Below are 13,688 nucleotides of genomic sequence, written 5' to 3'. Positions count from 1 at the left end.
GCCGTTTAAGAGCCACCATGTGGGTATTGGGAGTCTGGATGAGTCAAAAGTGCTTTTAACTTCTGAGTCATATCTCTTGCCCCTTGGTTTTCGTCTTCAGACACCCACCCACTAGTTTTCACTGTTCTTAGAATGAAACTTCATATTTTTTTCTGGAAGCTGTGTTTTTAAAGATTCGGCTAATTGGCCTGTTTGATGCGGAGATTACCGACGTGCGCCACCACGCAATGAGGAGAGACACTTTTCGGTCTCACACCGGTCGGGTGCAGGAGTTGTAACTGGAGACACGCTTCCAAGAAGCGCCGATACTTCCGGCCAAGAAAACCGTAGGAAGCGGAGCCTCTGTTTCCCGGAAGGCAGCGCGCTCTAAACGCGACAGATCAGCTTCCGGCGCGGGCCGCGTTGCTGTGGAGATGGGGGCGGGGCCGCAGACGCAGGGCGCGAAACCCCAGACTGCGGGCCTTTGCTACAACCTCTCTGGGGTCTGCTGAGGAGTCACCTCTCTCAGGTACGAGGCTGGGCCCAGCGCCCGCAGCCTTTGACTGGCTCGTCCCCCTGCTCTGAAGCTGGCAGAGGGCGGGTGCCTTAGAGCTTTGTCCTGTGACGGCTCAGCCGGAGCTTCCGCTTTCTTCTGTAGACGTGCAGGAGATGCTGATTACCCAGAAGGCTCTGGTCCCTGTGTGGAAGTGCGAGCAGAGCGTGCGTAGGGTCGCTCACAGTCTTGGCTGTTTCTTCAGGGTCTATACGTCCTCCTCCCCCTGGTGGATAGCTCCCCTGGGTGATTCTCCCGCCTGTGCTATGCTTACTATCCTGCGCAGATGCACGTCCGATTAAGGGGTGTGGCGGGGCATAAGGCTCTTTGAGTACACTGATCTGTGACCAAGCAGAGAGCTGAACCCACGTTGCATTTGCACCATGAAACCTCTTCTTGTGTAGTTCCTGAAGGTGTATAGAGGTTTGAACGCTAGTGGAAGCTTTGCCACCTGTTAGCTGATGGCCTTGAGCATCAGCCTGGAAAATGACAAAAAGCACCAGCTGAGGTGGCTGTTGTCAAAGTGAGTCGTTCATGAAAAGTGTTTCGGAAAAACGCGTGGAACCTGTGCTATGTCCTCTTAATTGTAGTCCGCGAGCCTTAGATTTTGTAATTATCAAGTAATTTCAAATTATCGTGGTTTAAAAAGTTAATATTAAATATTTTTAAAGGAAAGATTGTGTATTAAAGGAGCCAGGGAGATGGCTCAATGCTTAAGAAACCCTTACTCCGGTTGGGGATTTAGTTCAGTGGTAGAGTGCTTGCCTAGCAAGCACAGGCCCTGGGTTCGGTCCCCAGGTCCGAAAAAAAAGAAAAAACAAACAAACAAACAAAAAAAACCCTCACTCCTTTTTGAGGGAATACCAGATGGAATCCCAGCATCCACATCTGTTGACTAACAACACACTTGTAATTACAGCTCATAAGTAGACTGCCTGTCTGGTGTCCTGGAGGCTTTGGACTCCATTTCTAGCATCTCTGTAGCACAAGGTAGCTCACACTAGCCTCATAACACAGACTAACTTCCAATTCATGATTATTTAAAGACATTTAAAAAAAAAGATTTATGTGTATGACTGTGTAACTTGTGCATGCCTGTTCCCCTCAGAGACCAAAATGGAGAGGTCAGAAGAGGGCATCGGATCCCCAGAACTGGAGTTACAGGTGATTGTGAGCCACTACTGGGTCCTGGGACTTGAATCTGGGTACTTTGGGAAAGCAGTCAACTGTTGCATTGTTCTCAACAGCTGAACCATCACTTCATCCCCCCATGCCCCAAACCCACAAAGATTTACTTTTATTATTTGCAGTTAGGTGTCCGTAGGGGTACACGTGCATTTGCGTACAGGGGCCCTTGGAGCCATGGGTGTTAGATCCCTTATTGGATCCCTTGGAACTGTAGTTACAGGTGGTTGTAAGCCATCCAATTGGGGTAGTAGGATATCATGTACTGTTAACTGCTGAGTTATTTCTCCAGTCCCGATCTCAGCTTTTCAAACTGTAGGTCATGACTCCATATGGAATGAGTCTTGAAAAATTTGACAAGAGTAAAGGCTTCCAAATATGTGGCCAAAACGAATTAAAAAATCAAATGTCATGAATCTGAGGTGTTTGGGCCATCACTCGTCCGTGCTGTGCCATGTGACCTTGTTTATGGTGTTCTTGCTTCTGGCACAAACGTGAAGTCTCAGTATGCAAGCAGTCACATCAGCACAGGGCAACAAACGAGGCTGTTCGTGATCAAGTTATGTACTGCAGTATTTTTCCCTTTTTTTTTAAAAGTTGGAAACTGTCTCTTTATGTAGCTTGCTTTATGTATTTATTTAGTCAAAGTTTCTCTGTGCTTCTTTAAAAATTCAAGCATTTAGAGGCTGAGGAAGGCAGATCTCTGTGTGTTTGAGGCCAGCCTGGTAAACAGAGTGAGTTCCAGGACAGTCAGAGCTACTTAGGGAGATCCTATCTCAACCATCAAAAACAAAACAAAGCACCAAGCATGCATACAGGACTGAAATCATAATATATGGACCCTTGTGACTGGCTTATTTTATTCTCTGTGATATTCTTGTGGCTAACCCATATTTAAGAATTTAGTATATACTATTGTATTTACTATTTTTTTCCTCAGGGTATCACTATGTAGCCCTGGCTGTCCTGGAATCACAGGGTGGTCTTGAGTTCACAGAGACTTGCCTGCCTCTGCCTCACACAAGCTAATGATGACGGTATGAGTCATCACGCTCTGCCCTGAACATTCTTGTATAAGCCTGTGTGTAGATGTAGTTTTCTTCAGTACGTATGTGACTAGTAGTGGAATTTCTGGGTCAGTTTGTTCTTTATTAAACCTCTTAGGAGGTCCATCCATGTATGCAACTGAAAGCCAGTGTCTAGCAAGCTTGGGGGTGTTTTGGGCTATCATTGTAATTAACATTCTATATATTTTCCTGGATGGTGGTAGTGCATGCCTTCAATCCCACCACATGGGAGGCAGAGGTAGGCAGATCCTTGAATTCAGTGCCAGCCTAGTCTACACAGTGAGTACCAAGACAGCCAAGGCTACACAAAGAAACCCTGTCTTGAAAAACCAAAATCAGAAAAAGAAAAGGAATAATAAAACCAAAACAGCCACAACAAAAACTTATGTCTATTTCAACCTAGAAGCTAATTTGTGCCCTTGTTGAGAGCAAACCCATCTCCTAACCTTTTAGTACATTTTAGTTTCCTCTGTGAGGTTCCGAAATTTGTTTGTTTTGAGGCAGGGCTTTGATATATAAGACCATGTTGGCTTCAAATTTGCAGTGATTTGTGGGTAGAGACATGGCTCAGCAGTTTACAACCCTTGTCGGGGACCCAGGTTTACCAACTAGCATGCACATGGTGCCCATAACTCCAGCTCCAAGGGATCTGAAACCCCCTTTTGACCTCGTGCATATGGCAAAGCACTCCTATACATACACAGAACATATAAATCTTTTCTTTTCTTTTCTTTTTTTAAGATTTATTTATTTATACAGACACATCAGAGAGGGCATCAGATCCATTACAGATGGTTGTGAGCCACCATGTGGTTGCTGGGAATTGAACTCAGGACCTCTGGAAGAGCAGTCAGTGCTCCTAACCACTGAGCCATCTCTCCAGCCCCAGAATGTATAAATCTTAAAGAAAGAGAAGAGCTTGCACAGATCCTCCTGTCTCTGGGATTACAGGTGTGTGGCACCATGCCTAGTTTTTAAAAGTTTTTTTTTTTTTTTTTTTAGCTGGGGACTGAACCCAGGGCCTTGAGCTTGCTAGGCAAGCGCTCTACCACTGAGCTAAATCCCCAACCCCACCATGCCTAGTTTTATTCAGGGCTGATGACTGAATCTAGAGTTCCTCTTGTGGTAGGAAAGCACAGTTAAACCATCTCCAGCCTAAATTCAGGTTTAATATCAGTAAAAACTTCACCTTGCAAGGATGAGATCTTTTTTTTTTTTTTTTCTTGGTTCTTTTTTTTTTCCAGAGCTGGGGACCGAACCCAGGGCCTTGCGCTTCCTAGGTAAGCGCTCTACCACTGAGCTAAATCCCCAGCCCCCAAGGATGAGATCTTTTTTTTTTAAATAATTTTTTAAAGATTATTTATTATAAATAAGTACACCGTAGCTGTCTTCAGACACACCAGAAGAGGGCATCGGATCTCTTTACAGATGGTTGTGAGCCACCATGTGGTTGCTGGGAATTGAACTCAGGGCCTCTGGAAGAGCAGTTGGGTGCTCTTAACTGCTGAGCCATCTCTCCAGCCCCAAGGATAAGATCTTTAACGGTTCATTTGATACTTGTTTTCCTTGAATTATGTGGCCTTAATTATGATGATGACATGCGTTTTATAGAGTAAGTGTATCTTACTTGGGAGTCTTTCTGCCTCCCAAGTGCTGGGATTAAAGGCATGTGCCACTACACCTGGCTAGAAGTAACTTTTTAATAATACAAATTAGAAAGAATAAAGTAAGTGTCTTGGCTACTTTTAAGTGAGTTGGATACAAGGTAAAGAGTTATGTGAAGGGTGGGACTCTTACCTGAAAATATGCCTATATAAGGTCCAGCTGTAGGGCATTTTCTTAATTAGGGATTGATCAGGGAGGGCCCAGCCCATTGTGGGTGGTGTCAACCTTGGCTGGTGGTCCTGGGTTTATAAGAAAGAAGGCTGAGGGTTGGGGATTTAGCTCAGTGGTAGAGCGCTTGCCTAGCAAGTACAAGCCCCTGGGTTCGGTCCCCAGCTCTGGAAAAAAAAAAGAAAAAAAAAAAAAAGAAAAAAAAAAAAAAGAAAAAGGCTGAGTAAGCCACAGAGGCTAAGTCCGCACCTCTCCATGGCCTCTACATCAGCTCCTGCCTCCAGGTTCTTGCCCTGTTTGAGTTCCTTCCTTTACTTCCTTCGATGATAAACTGTGATATTGTTGGGGTTCAGGAATCTCCCCACAAACCATACGAACACCAATCTCAGTCAGACAGGGATAGTTTATTGAGCACGGGCCCCAGGACTGGTCAACCAGGGCCGTGGTCCAGATTTGGGAACTGAATCGTGACATTGAGTTAGGATCCTATAGGATCTTATAGAGTTAACCCCTATAGGGTTTTAAATTCCAAAATCCACAAACATTTGTGTCAAGTTATTTCACCAATCAGGATTTAGGGATAGGGGATTTCCTTAGCAACATGTCTTTGTTGTACACTTACCCTGCTCCCAACGGTTGAGGTATTCAACTGTGGCCAGGGACATGCTTTATCTAATATTCATGTCCTAACTTGTCTACCAGAACGGAACTTGTTGAATATTCACGTCTTAACTTACCAACCAGGATGTCAGTTACCCATGTGCATGTCTCTTTCTGCCAAGTAGGATGTCAGTTCCCAGGGAGGTCTTGGAAATTTAAACTTATTAGACCACTACTCAAAATGGAAGTCTTGGGCTGGAGAGATGGCTCAGCGGTTTAGAGCACTGACTGCTCTTCCTGAGGTCCTGCGTTCAATTCCCAGTAACCACATGGTGGCTCACAACCATCTGTAATGAAATCCGATGCCCTCTTCTGGTGTATCTGAAGACAGCTACAGTGTACTTATATACAATAAATGAATAAATCTTTAAAAAAAAATGGAAGTCTTATTTCAAATAGTTTGTTCTTATATTGGTGCAGGTGTCTCTCTTATGTTGGGGTCCATCCCAGGAGCAGCGTATACCATAAAAGCTTATACATAGGTTCAGGAAGCACTGTTGGGCTGTTGGTTCGGGTCCAAGCTTGTGGATAACTATACAAAACAGTTCTACTGACTTCTATCATGACATTATGGAGGTCCTAACATTATGGAGGTATAAACCAAATAGACCCTCTCCTTCCCAAGTTGCTTTCGTCATGGTGTTTCATCACAGCAATGGAAACCTTACCAAGGACAGAAAGAGGGACCTCCATGTTTGGTTAGTATTGAATTAAGCAGTAGAGGAGCAGGGACCTCAGCTCCAGAGCAGGCAGCCAGCTGTTCAGAAGTGTGGACCTCTGGAACGTGCAAGCAACTTACTCTATTTTATCTCCTTCTTGCAGTTATAAGAGGAGGATAAAAGGCTCTGGTTCATCAATAATCTAGTCACAGAAATAACATATCAACCATTGGGTGAGTGTCCACCAACAGGAATTACAGAGAATGGAGAAGAAGATTGGCTTCAGGTACGTGATGGAAATGACAGCTGAGGTTAATGGTTCAATTTCTGGAATTGCAGACATGTGGCACCTTACCTGGGAAAGTGTGAAACTCAATGCTCTGTTAAAAGTATGGGTTTTCAGCCCAGGAGGTGGTGCTGCACATGTTTAATGCCAGCACTCAGAAGACAGCAACAAGCAGATCTATGAGTTCATAGCTAGTGTGGTCTACAGAGTGAGTTCCAGGACAACCAGGGCTGCACAGAGAAGCCTGTCTCAGAAAAATCAATCAATCATGAAGTTTTATATTGATATTAAAGTTATGTTATCTGAAGATATTTTCTAATTGCTTTTTCCAAAGGCTTTCTGAGCCTGGTGTAGAGGTCATTCCAGTGTTTAGGTAAAGCCAGGAGCATTAGGAAGTCAAGGCCAGTCTTGGCTATATGAGATCTGGTCTGAAAAAATGATAAGGATTTTCTGATTATTTTCTTGTTTAAGTAGCTAACATTTAAACTTTTATTTTGAATATTTTACTCTTTGTGTGTGTGCACTCCTCCCATCGCCCTATAACCTCCGCACACAGCCTACAGAGGTCACAGGGCATTGGATCTCAGGGGCTAGAGTTAACAGGGGTTTGTGAGCCACTGGATATGTGTTCTGGGACCTGAATTCTGGTCCTCATGACCAGATGATGATAAGTGCAAGCTTATCCAAGCACTGAGCTGTCACTCCAGTTCCCTAAGACTTTTTAAAAATTATTTATTTGGGGCTCGAGAGATGGTTCAGGGGTTAAGAGCACGAGTGAAGGGGTTGGGGATTTAGCTCAGTGGTAGAGCGCTTGCCTAGCCCGCAAGGCCCTGGGTTCAGTCCCCAGCTCCGAAAAAACAAAAAACCAAAAAAAACCCAAAAAACACAAGTGAGTGTTCTTCCAGAGGTCCTGAGTTCAATTCCCAGCAATCATATGGTGGCTCATAACCATCTATAAAGGGCTCCTGTATTTATATAAATAAAATAAATGTATCTTTAAAAAAATTATTTATTTTATGTAGCTGTCTTCAGACACAGCAGAAGAGGGCATCAGATCTCATTACAGATGGTTGTGAGCCACCATGTGGTTGCTGGGAATTGAACTCAGGACCTCTGGAAGAGCAGTCAATGCTCTTAATCACTGAGCCATCTCTCCAGCCCCTCCCTCAGACTTTTATATAAAAACATTATTACTATTATTATTTATTTTGGTTTCAAGACAGAGTTTCTCTTTATAGCCCTGGCTGTCCTGGAACTCACTGTGTAGGCTAGGCTGGCCTTGAACTTAGAGATCTGCCTCAGCCTCCTGAGTTCGGAGGTTAAAGGTGTGCCACCACCACTCAGCTAAAATTTTTATTTTTATGTGTCCAGGTGTTTCACCTGCATATGTGTGTGTGTACCAGTGCATGTCTGGGACTTTTAGAGGGCAGCGATCTCAGATCCTCTAACCTGAGTTACAAAAGGTTTTGAGCTGCCATGTATGTGGCTGCTGGGAATGTAACCCACGTCTTCTGGGTTTATACTTAGGAACTTATTTGTACTGTGTAAATGATCCCCTTTACAATAGAATAAAAGCTAACTAAAGAACATACTAGACCTGCTTGGTAGTGGTGGTGCACACCTTTAACCTTAGTACTCAGGAGGCAGAGGCAGGTGGATCTCTGTGTGTTCCAGGCCAGCCTGGTCTGCAGAGTGAGTTCCAGGACAGACAACCAGGGTTGCACAGAGAACCCTGTCTCTAAAACCAAAAAGAACATACTAGGCCTGAAGACCATACTAGGCCTGAAGACCATACTAGGCCTGAAGACCATACTAGGCCTGAAGACCCACTTGGCAGTTCTCTGCCTCCCACCGTAGAGCTGACTCTGGAGTGCTGGCTGCTGCTGCTCATGCTGCTTTCTGTCTGGGGCATATTCAGTGTTTCTCCATGGGTGTAACAGTGTAGCTTTGTTCAATGTTACAATGTAGTTATATTGTATGGAAAAACTTTCTCCTTTCCTCTCTGCTTGCTCAAATAAGGTCTTTTAGGGATGGCGTGGTTAAGAAACCTTGTTCTCCAAAGGCACTGCCCCTCAAAAAGTCTTCTGCCTTCTCTGGGATCCAGAGGGAGTTAACTAGAAGCTGCCACTCCTCGTACTATCAATCCTCACAAAGTTGGACTCCACAGAGATTACGAGAACTGCGTGTCAGGTGAGACTTTTCATTTGTTTTCCCTTCAAGCCAAAATGGGATTAAAAAGATAATGTGTGGGCTGGAGAGATGGCTTAGTGATTAAGAGCACTGACTGCTCTTCCAGAGGTCCTGAGTTCAATTCCCAGCAACCACATGGTGGCTCACAACCATCTGTAATGAGATCCGATGCCCTCTTCTGGTGTATCTGAAGACAGCTTCAGTGTACTTACATATAATAAATGAATAAATCTTTAAAAAAAAAAAAAACAAAACAAACCAAAGCAAACATGACCCAGAGTCAGGTGAGATGGCACAGGTCTTTAATCCCAGCACTCAGGAGGCAGAGATTGTTTTCTGTGGAGTGCAGCAGAGAGATGCATGTGAAGCAAAACCTTGAACTCAAAAAGAAAGTGCTTTAAAAAATCTGCATGATTTTATTTTAATTTTGTTTTGTTTTGCTTTTCTTTTTTTTTTTCTTTCATTTTTCTCAGAGCTGCGGACCGAACCCAGGGCCTTGCACTTGCTAGGCAAGCGCTCTACCACTGAGCTAAATCCCCAACCCCTGTTTTGCTTTTCAAGATAGGGTTTCTCTGTGTAGCCCTGGCTGTCCTGGAACCTCTGTAGACCATGCTGACCTTGAATTCATAGATCAGCCTTCCTCTGCCTCCTGAGTGCTGGGACTAAAAGGGTCCATCACCACTGCCCAGCTTGATTTTAGTTTTATAAACCTGTCCTCTCCATTTTCTGTTTAATGCAAGATTAACTATGGCATCATCTTTTCATTCAGACGATGGTTCCTTCGCTCGACACCTTAAAGGTTCCCTTTCTTTTCCAGAAAGCTTATGTTGACAAGGTAGAGTTTAGAATTGTGTGTCCTTTCTTTTCAGGTGTGTGGCCAGAAAGTTCCTATATTTGTGGATGCGAGTGACCTTTGGAAGAGTGACTCCTTCCAGAGCCAGGTACTGCTAGCTTAGATGCTGTGCTGCTGCCGAGCGTCCTCTGCTTTTGTTCTTTTTTTGTTTTGTTTTATTTAAACAGTTTTGGGCTGGAGAGATGAGTCAGTGGTTAAGAGTATTGACTGGGGGCTGGGGATTTAGCTCAGTGGTAGAGCGCTTACCTAGGAAGCGCAAGGCCCTGGGTTCAGTCCCCAGCTCCGAAAAAAAGAACCAAAAAAAAAAAAAAAAAAGAGTATTGACTGCTATTCCAGAGGACATAAGTTCAAATGCCAGCAACCACATGGTGGCTCACAACCATCTGTAATGGGATCTGATGCCTTCTTTTAGTTAAAATATCAGCCCTCATATACCCTTATGCTGGAATGAGAATTTCATGCATATTCCTTATCTTAATGGGGATCTGAAGGAAACCAAAGCCCCACGACCTCTGGAAAAGAAGGAACCCACCCAGGAGAAGCATGGGTGCTCACACGGGACTGCTGAGCCTGACACGTAGCCTTTGTAGAGGTCGGAACCTTGTGGAATCATTGATATTGGAAGGAGTTTCAGTGCAGAGCAAATCCCTGTGCTGCAGGCTATTCCTCATCATACCGTACACATCAACATACGTGTTAGGATACACATCAACATACGTGTTAGGATGTGTAAAGACAGCCACTACCCTCTGCTGTATCTTTTGGTTGCATTAGTTTTAGCTACAGCAGAGAGGAGGGTGCAAGAGGGAGTCACAGGTGTGACTCCATGTATGTCCTGCCACCTCTAAAAGTCAGACCATCCTCAGTGACCAGTGTTTGTGGGGCATTTATCAAAACTGTAGTGCCATCGTTTGTGCCTCCAGGCACCCTTTCTTTCCCAGCTTCTGGGTCACTCTTGTCTGGTGGTTTCTCTCCTGTCTCTTTGCTCCTTCTAATGCCTCCTCCTTGGTTTTTCTTCATTGAACTACCCGACAGCTTTGCACTGCTGACTGTGTACCTCCTAACTGTGGTCCTTTGGTGACTCCCAGTGCATATCCTTAGCCCAAACCTATAGCCCCAACACTTGCTTCACAAATATGACACTTCCATTGGGTACCACACTTAGTAAGTCCAAAATGAAGTTTTTGTTTTTTTATTTGTTCATGACTGGGTTTCACTGTGTGGCCTTGGTTGGCCTGGAACTTACTCTGTAGACCATGCTGGACTGGAACTCAGAGACCCAGCTTCCTCTGCCTTCCAAATGCTGGGATTGAAGTACACCCCTAGGCTTGGCTTCCAAAGCTGGGATTGAAGTACACCCCTAGGCTTGGCTTCAGAATGAAACCTTAGTACCTCCAATAAGCCTCCCTGATGAGTGTTCCCCATCCCATCGTCCAATTAGCATGAGTAGGTTTCACCCTTCTGGGTGCTTAAGTTAAAAACCAGTCTGGGGGGCTGGAGAGATGGCTCAGCGGTTAAGAGCACCCGACTGCTCTTTCAGAGGTCATGAGTTCAATTCCCAGCAACCACATGGTGGCTCACAACCATCTGTAAAGAGATCTGATGCCCTCTTCTGGTGTATCTGAAGACAGCTACAGTGTACTTATATATAATAAATAAATAAATCTTTAAAAAAAAAAAAAACAGACTGGGGACAATGTCTTGCTTTTGGAATTGTAGTTGGACGGTAAGAAGAGGACCATGTTTTGCTCTAGAGGGGTTTGGAGTCCCATGTTCAGGGATGCATTTGAAGGCTGCCAAGGGAAAAGGTATATCAGATTGTGTGATTTGGAGGAGAATGAGGGAAATGGCCAAGCATATGGGAGGAGCAAAAGAAATAGAGGCTCTCACTTTGGCTAGTAGGTCCCTTCCCAGCAAGAAGATGGGACAGGGTGTACTACCAGGAAGGAGTGGGTGAATGCCCTAGAGATACAGCTAAGGGATTGGTGAGGCAGGTAAGGCCGTCCTTCCCCCTACCCTAACAATAGGGGAACAAAGAGAAGCGAGTCCTTAAAACTCCATCAGAAATGAATAGGTGGTTTTGATGTCTGAAAGGAAAGAGATAAATCACCCTGATACTGTGATATCTACCTGAGGCTTCTTGTTGGAGGTGGCAGTGGTGAGGCTAAAGGAGCCTGGGCCCCCTCAGTCATTTATGGCCATACCTAGAAGGTCAGCTTAAGGGTGATCCGGGCTTGATGTCCTCATGCCTCAAGAGACATGGAGTCAGTCTGCATGGCATCTTGGATAAAGTCCCAGTGGCTTATAAGGGTTCGGACATGTCCCATGTCCCATGTCCAGTGATCTGCTGGCCACCTGGGAAGCTAGGAGCCTGTTGCTATGGCCACTTGAAAAGCCTTGACTAGTTTTTGTCTTGGGGCTTTTTTTATCTCTCCCATGGTACACCTTAAAAGTCAGTGCTAGATTCTGTCTGTGGAATTAGGGATCCTGTCTCTAGATATTTAAAATTGGCCCTAATATAGTTCAGGAAAAACTAGAAGAAAAGTAGGCTATAAGGTGTTTTCCATCTGGGGTTTCTGGATACAGATTGGTGTATTGTAAGATGGCCTTTATAAGGTGGTCTAGGAATTGGGATGGGCTTTTGTCTTCATAATTTACTGCTTTAAGGGTAGCTGTACAGAGACCAGCAAGTTATACACTGACTCCTAGCAAGGATGTCCTTGGGTATTGTAATTACATTCAGTGTCCTGGTCAGGAACTGCCCCAGCCCTCCCCCCATGCATGGGAGGCATTAGTTTGGTGATTTCGTTTGCATATGCCCTACCCTGGTCCCAGACTCCCCTGCTGCCTCAGGGAGAAGGTTGCTGGTGAGAGTCAGATAAACCTCATAGAAGGTGAGGTCGTAAGATTGGGTAATACACTGGAATTCTTCAATAAAGGTGAAGGTGAGGTCATAAGATTGGGTGATGCACTGGAATTCTTCAATAAAGGTGAAGGTGAGGTCATAAGATTGGGTGATGCACTGGAATTCTTCAATAAAGGTGAAGGTGAGGACTGGGCATGGTAGCACATACCTGTAATCCCAGCTTTTGGCAGGCTAAGCCAGGAGAATTAGGAATCTCAGGCTAAGATGATCTGTGTTTAAGAAAAACAAAACACTGGGGTTGGGGATTTAGCTTAGTGGTATAGCGCTTGCCTAGGAAGCGCAAGGCCCTGGGTTCAGTCCCCAGCTCCGAAAAAAAGAACCAAAAAAAAAAAAAAAAAGAAAAGAAAAGAAAAGAAAAAACACTGGGCCTGCTTGCTGTTGCCAGGTGGCAAACTCTGTTCATCCTACTACCCTGGAGGCAGAGGCAGGAGGATCTCTATGAATTCAGGGCAAAGCTGGTCTACATAGTGAGACTCATGATTTCCAGGTTACACAGAGGAACCCTGTGTCAGAAAACTAAAAAGAAAAAGTGGGGCTTGCCCTCAAGCCCAGGACTTGGCTCAGTCTCGGGAGCCTGCACTGCATGTGTCTTCACACACAGTTAAGAGGAAACGAAAAGTTTCATATTTCATCTAAAAATTCAAAAACTGTTGGTGGTTACAGTCGTTTTAAGTTTCTGTTATTAAGTTTGTGTCTGATGTGTGTGATTGTGTACATGCCATGATACATGTGAGGAGGCCAGGGGACCACTTTGTACAGTCAATTCTGTTTGCAGTTGTCCCGCTTCTGGCTTTATCTATTGAGTCATTGTAGTTTTGGTTCCCTCGTGGCGTGTGAAGATTTAGCTTTCCCTGAGTATCTGTAATAGCCAACATCCTTGGTGTGGCTGGTGGCCTTGGTCCTGGTGTATGTCACTCTGAGCTTGTATGTCAGCCACCATGCTTTGGTGTTTTCCTTGAGAAGGGAAGGGCAGAGGGAAGGGAAACTGACTGGACAGATGTCAGCCCAGCTGCCTCACATGAGCCTTCTGATGTCCTCCATCTCCTTAGGTTTTTCCATGAGCAGAAAATACTACGGAAGGTCTTTGGAGAGTGGAGGGAAGAATGGTGGGTCTCCCAGAGGGAGTGGAAACTCTGCGTTCGAGCTGACTGTCACTACAGGTGGGCTTCTATGTCTCGTTACTTTATGCCTGTTGAAATACAGATTTTACACTGTGTCAAACAATTACTCAGTGTCTGTTCCAAAGGAGTACAGTTTTGGATTTCTCTCTAGCTTTTTAAAAATCCTTTTGAGGGTAGGTATATCCTTACTTAATTTCAGTTATGCTGTGCACACACATATGCGTGCTCTTCTGGTTCAGAAAAAAGTGTTGGCCATGCTGAGGACTTGGGAGTTTTACTCACAGATTCCATATATTTCTAAATCTGAGAGTTTTGTTTTGTATAGTGATTGGTTCTAGCATATTGATTATGATGAACAAAGGGGGTGTCCCACATA

At 44.6% G+C, this 13,688-nt stretch overlaps 1 protein-coding gene across 18 annotated transcripts in view; it reads left to right on the top strand.

Moving 5' to 3' along the window:
- Positions 1–429: 429 nt before the first annotated feature.
- The window catches only part of Sfi1 (SFI1 centrin binding protein), a 57,321-nt gene continuing 44,062 nt past the window's right edge, over positions 430–13,688 (top strand). For 7 of the 18 annotated variants that reach the window (XR_015636654.1, XR_015636652.1, XM_087583319.1 and 4 more), the window contains exons 1-5: positions 430–508; positions 6,100–6,222; positions 8,242–8,412; positions 9,282–9,353; positions 13,241–13,351. Coding sequence is in view for 7 of the 18 variants with exons in the window: in XM_087583307.1 (XP_087439433.1) it covers positions 6,200–6,222; positions 8,242–8,412; positions 9,282–9,353; positions 13,241–13,351 (377 nt within the window). In the remaining 11 variants the exon portion in view is untranslated. Of the gene's footprint in view, positions 509–1,640; positions 1,697–6,099; positions 6,223–8,241; positions 8,413–9,281; positions 9,354–13,240; positions 13,352–13,688 lie in introns of all 18 variants that reach the window. The other 11 variants (XR_015636653.1, XM_087583316.1, XM_087583313.1 and 8 more) reach the window with 4 other exon arrangements.

Source organism: Rattus norvegicus, chromosome 14 (genome assembly GCF_021556685.1).
Source record: "Rattus norvegicus strain SHRSP/BbbUtx chromosome 14, alternate assembly SHRSP_T2T, whole genome shotgun sequence".
In the NCBI taxonomy this organism is placed as follows: Eukaryota; Metazoa; Chordata; class Mammalia; order Rodentia; family Muridae; genus Rattus; species Rattus norvegicus.
The sequence above is the reverse complement of the archived record's forward strand: the minus strand, read 5'-3'. Positions and strand labels throughout refer to the sequence as shown.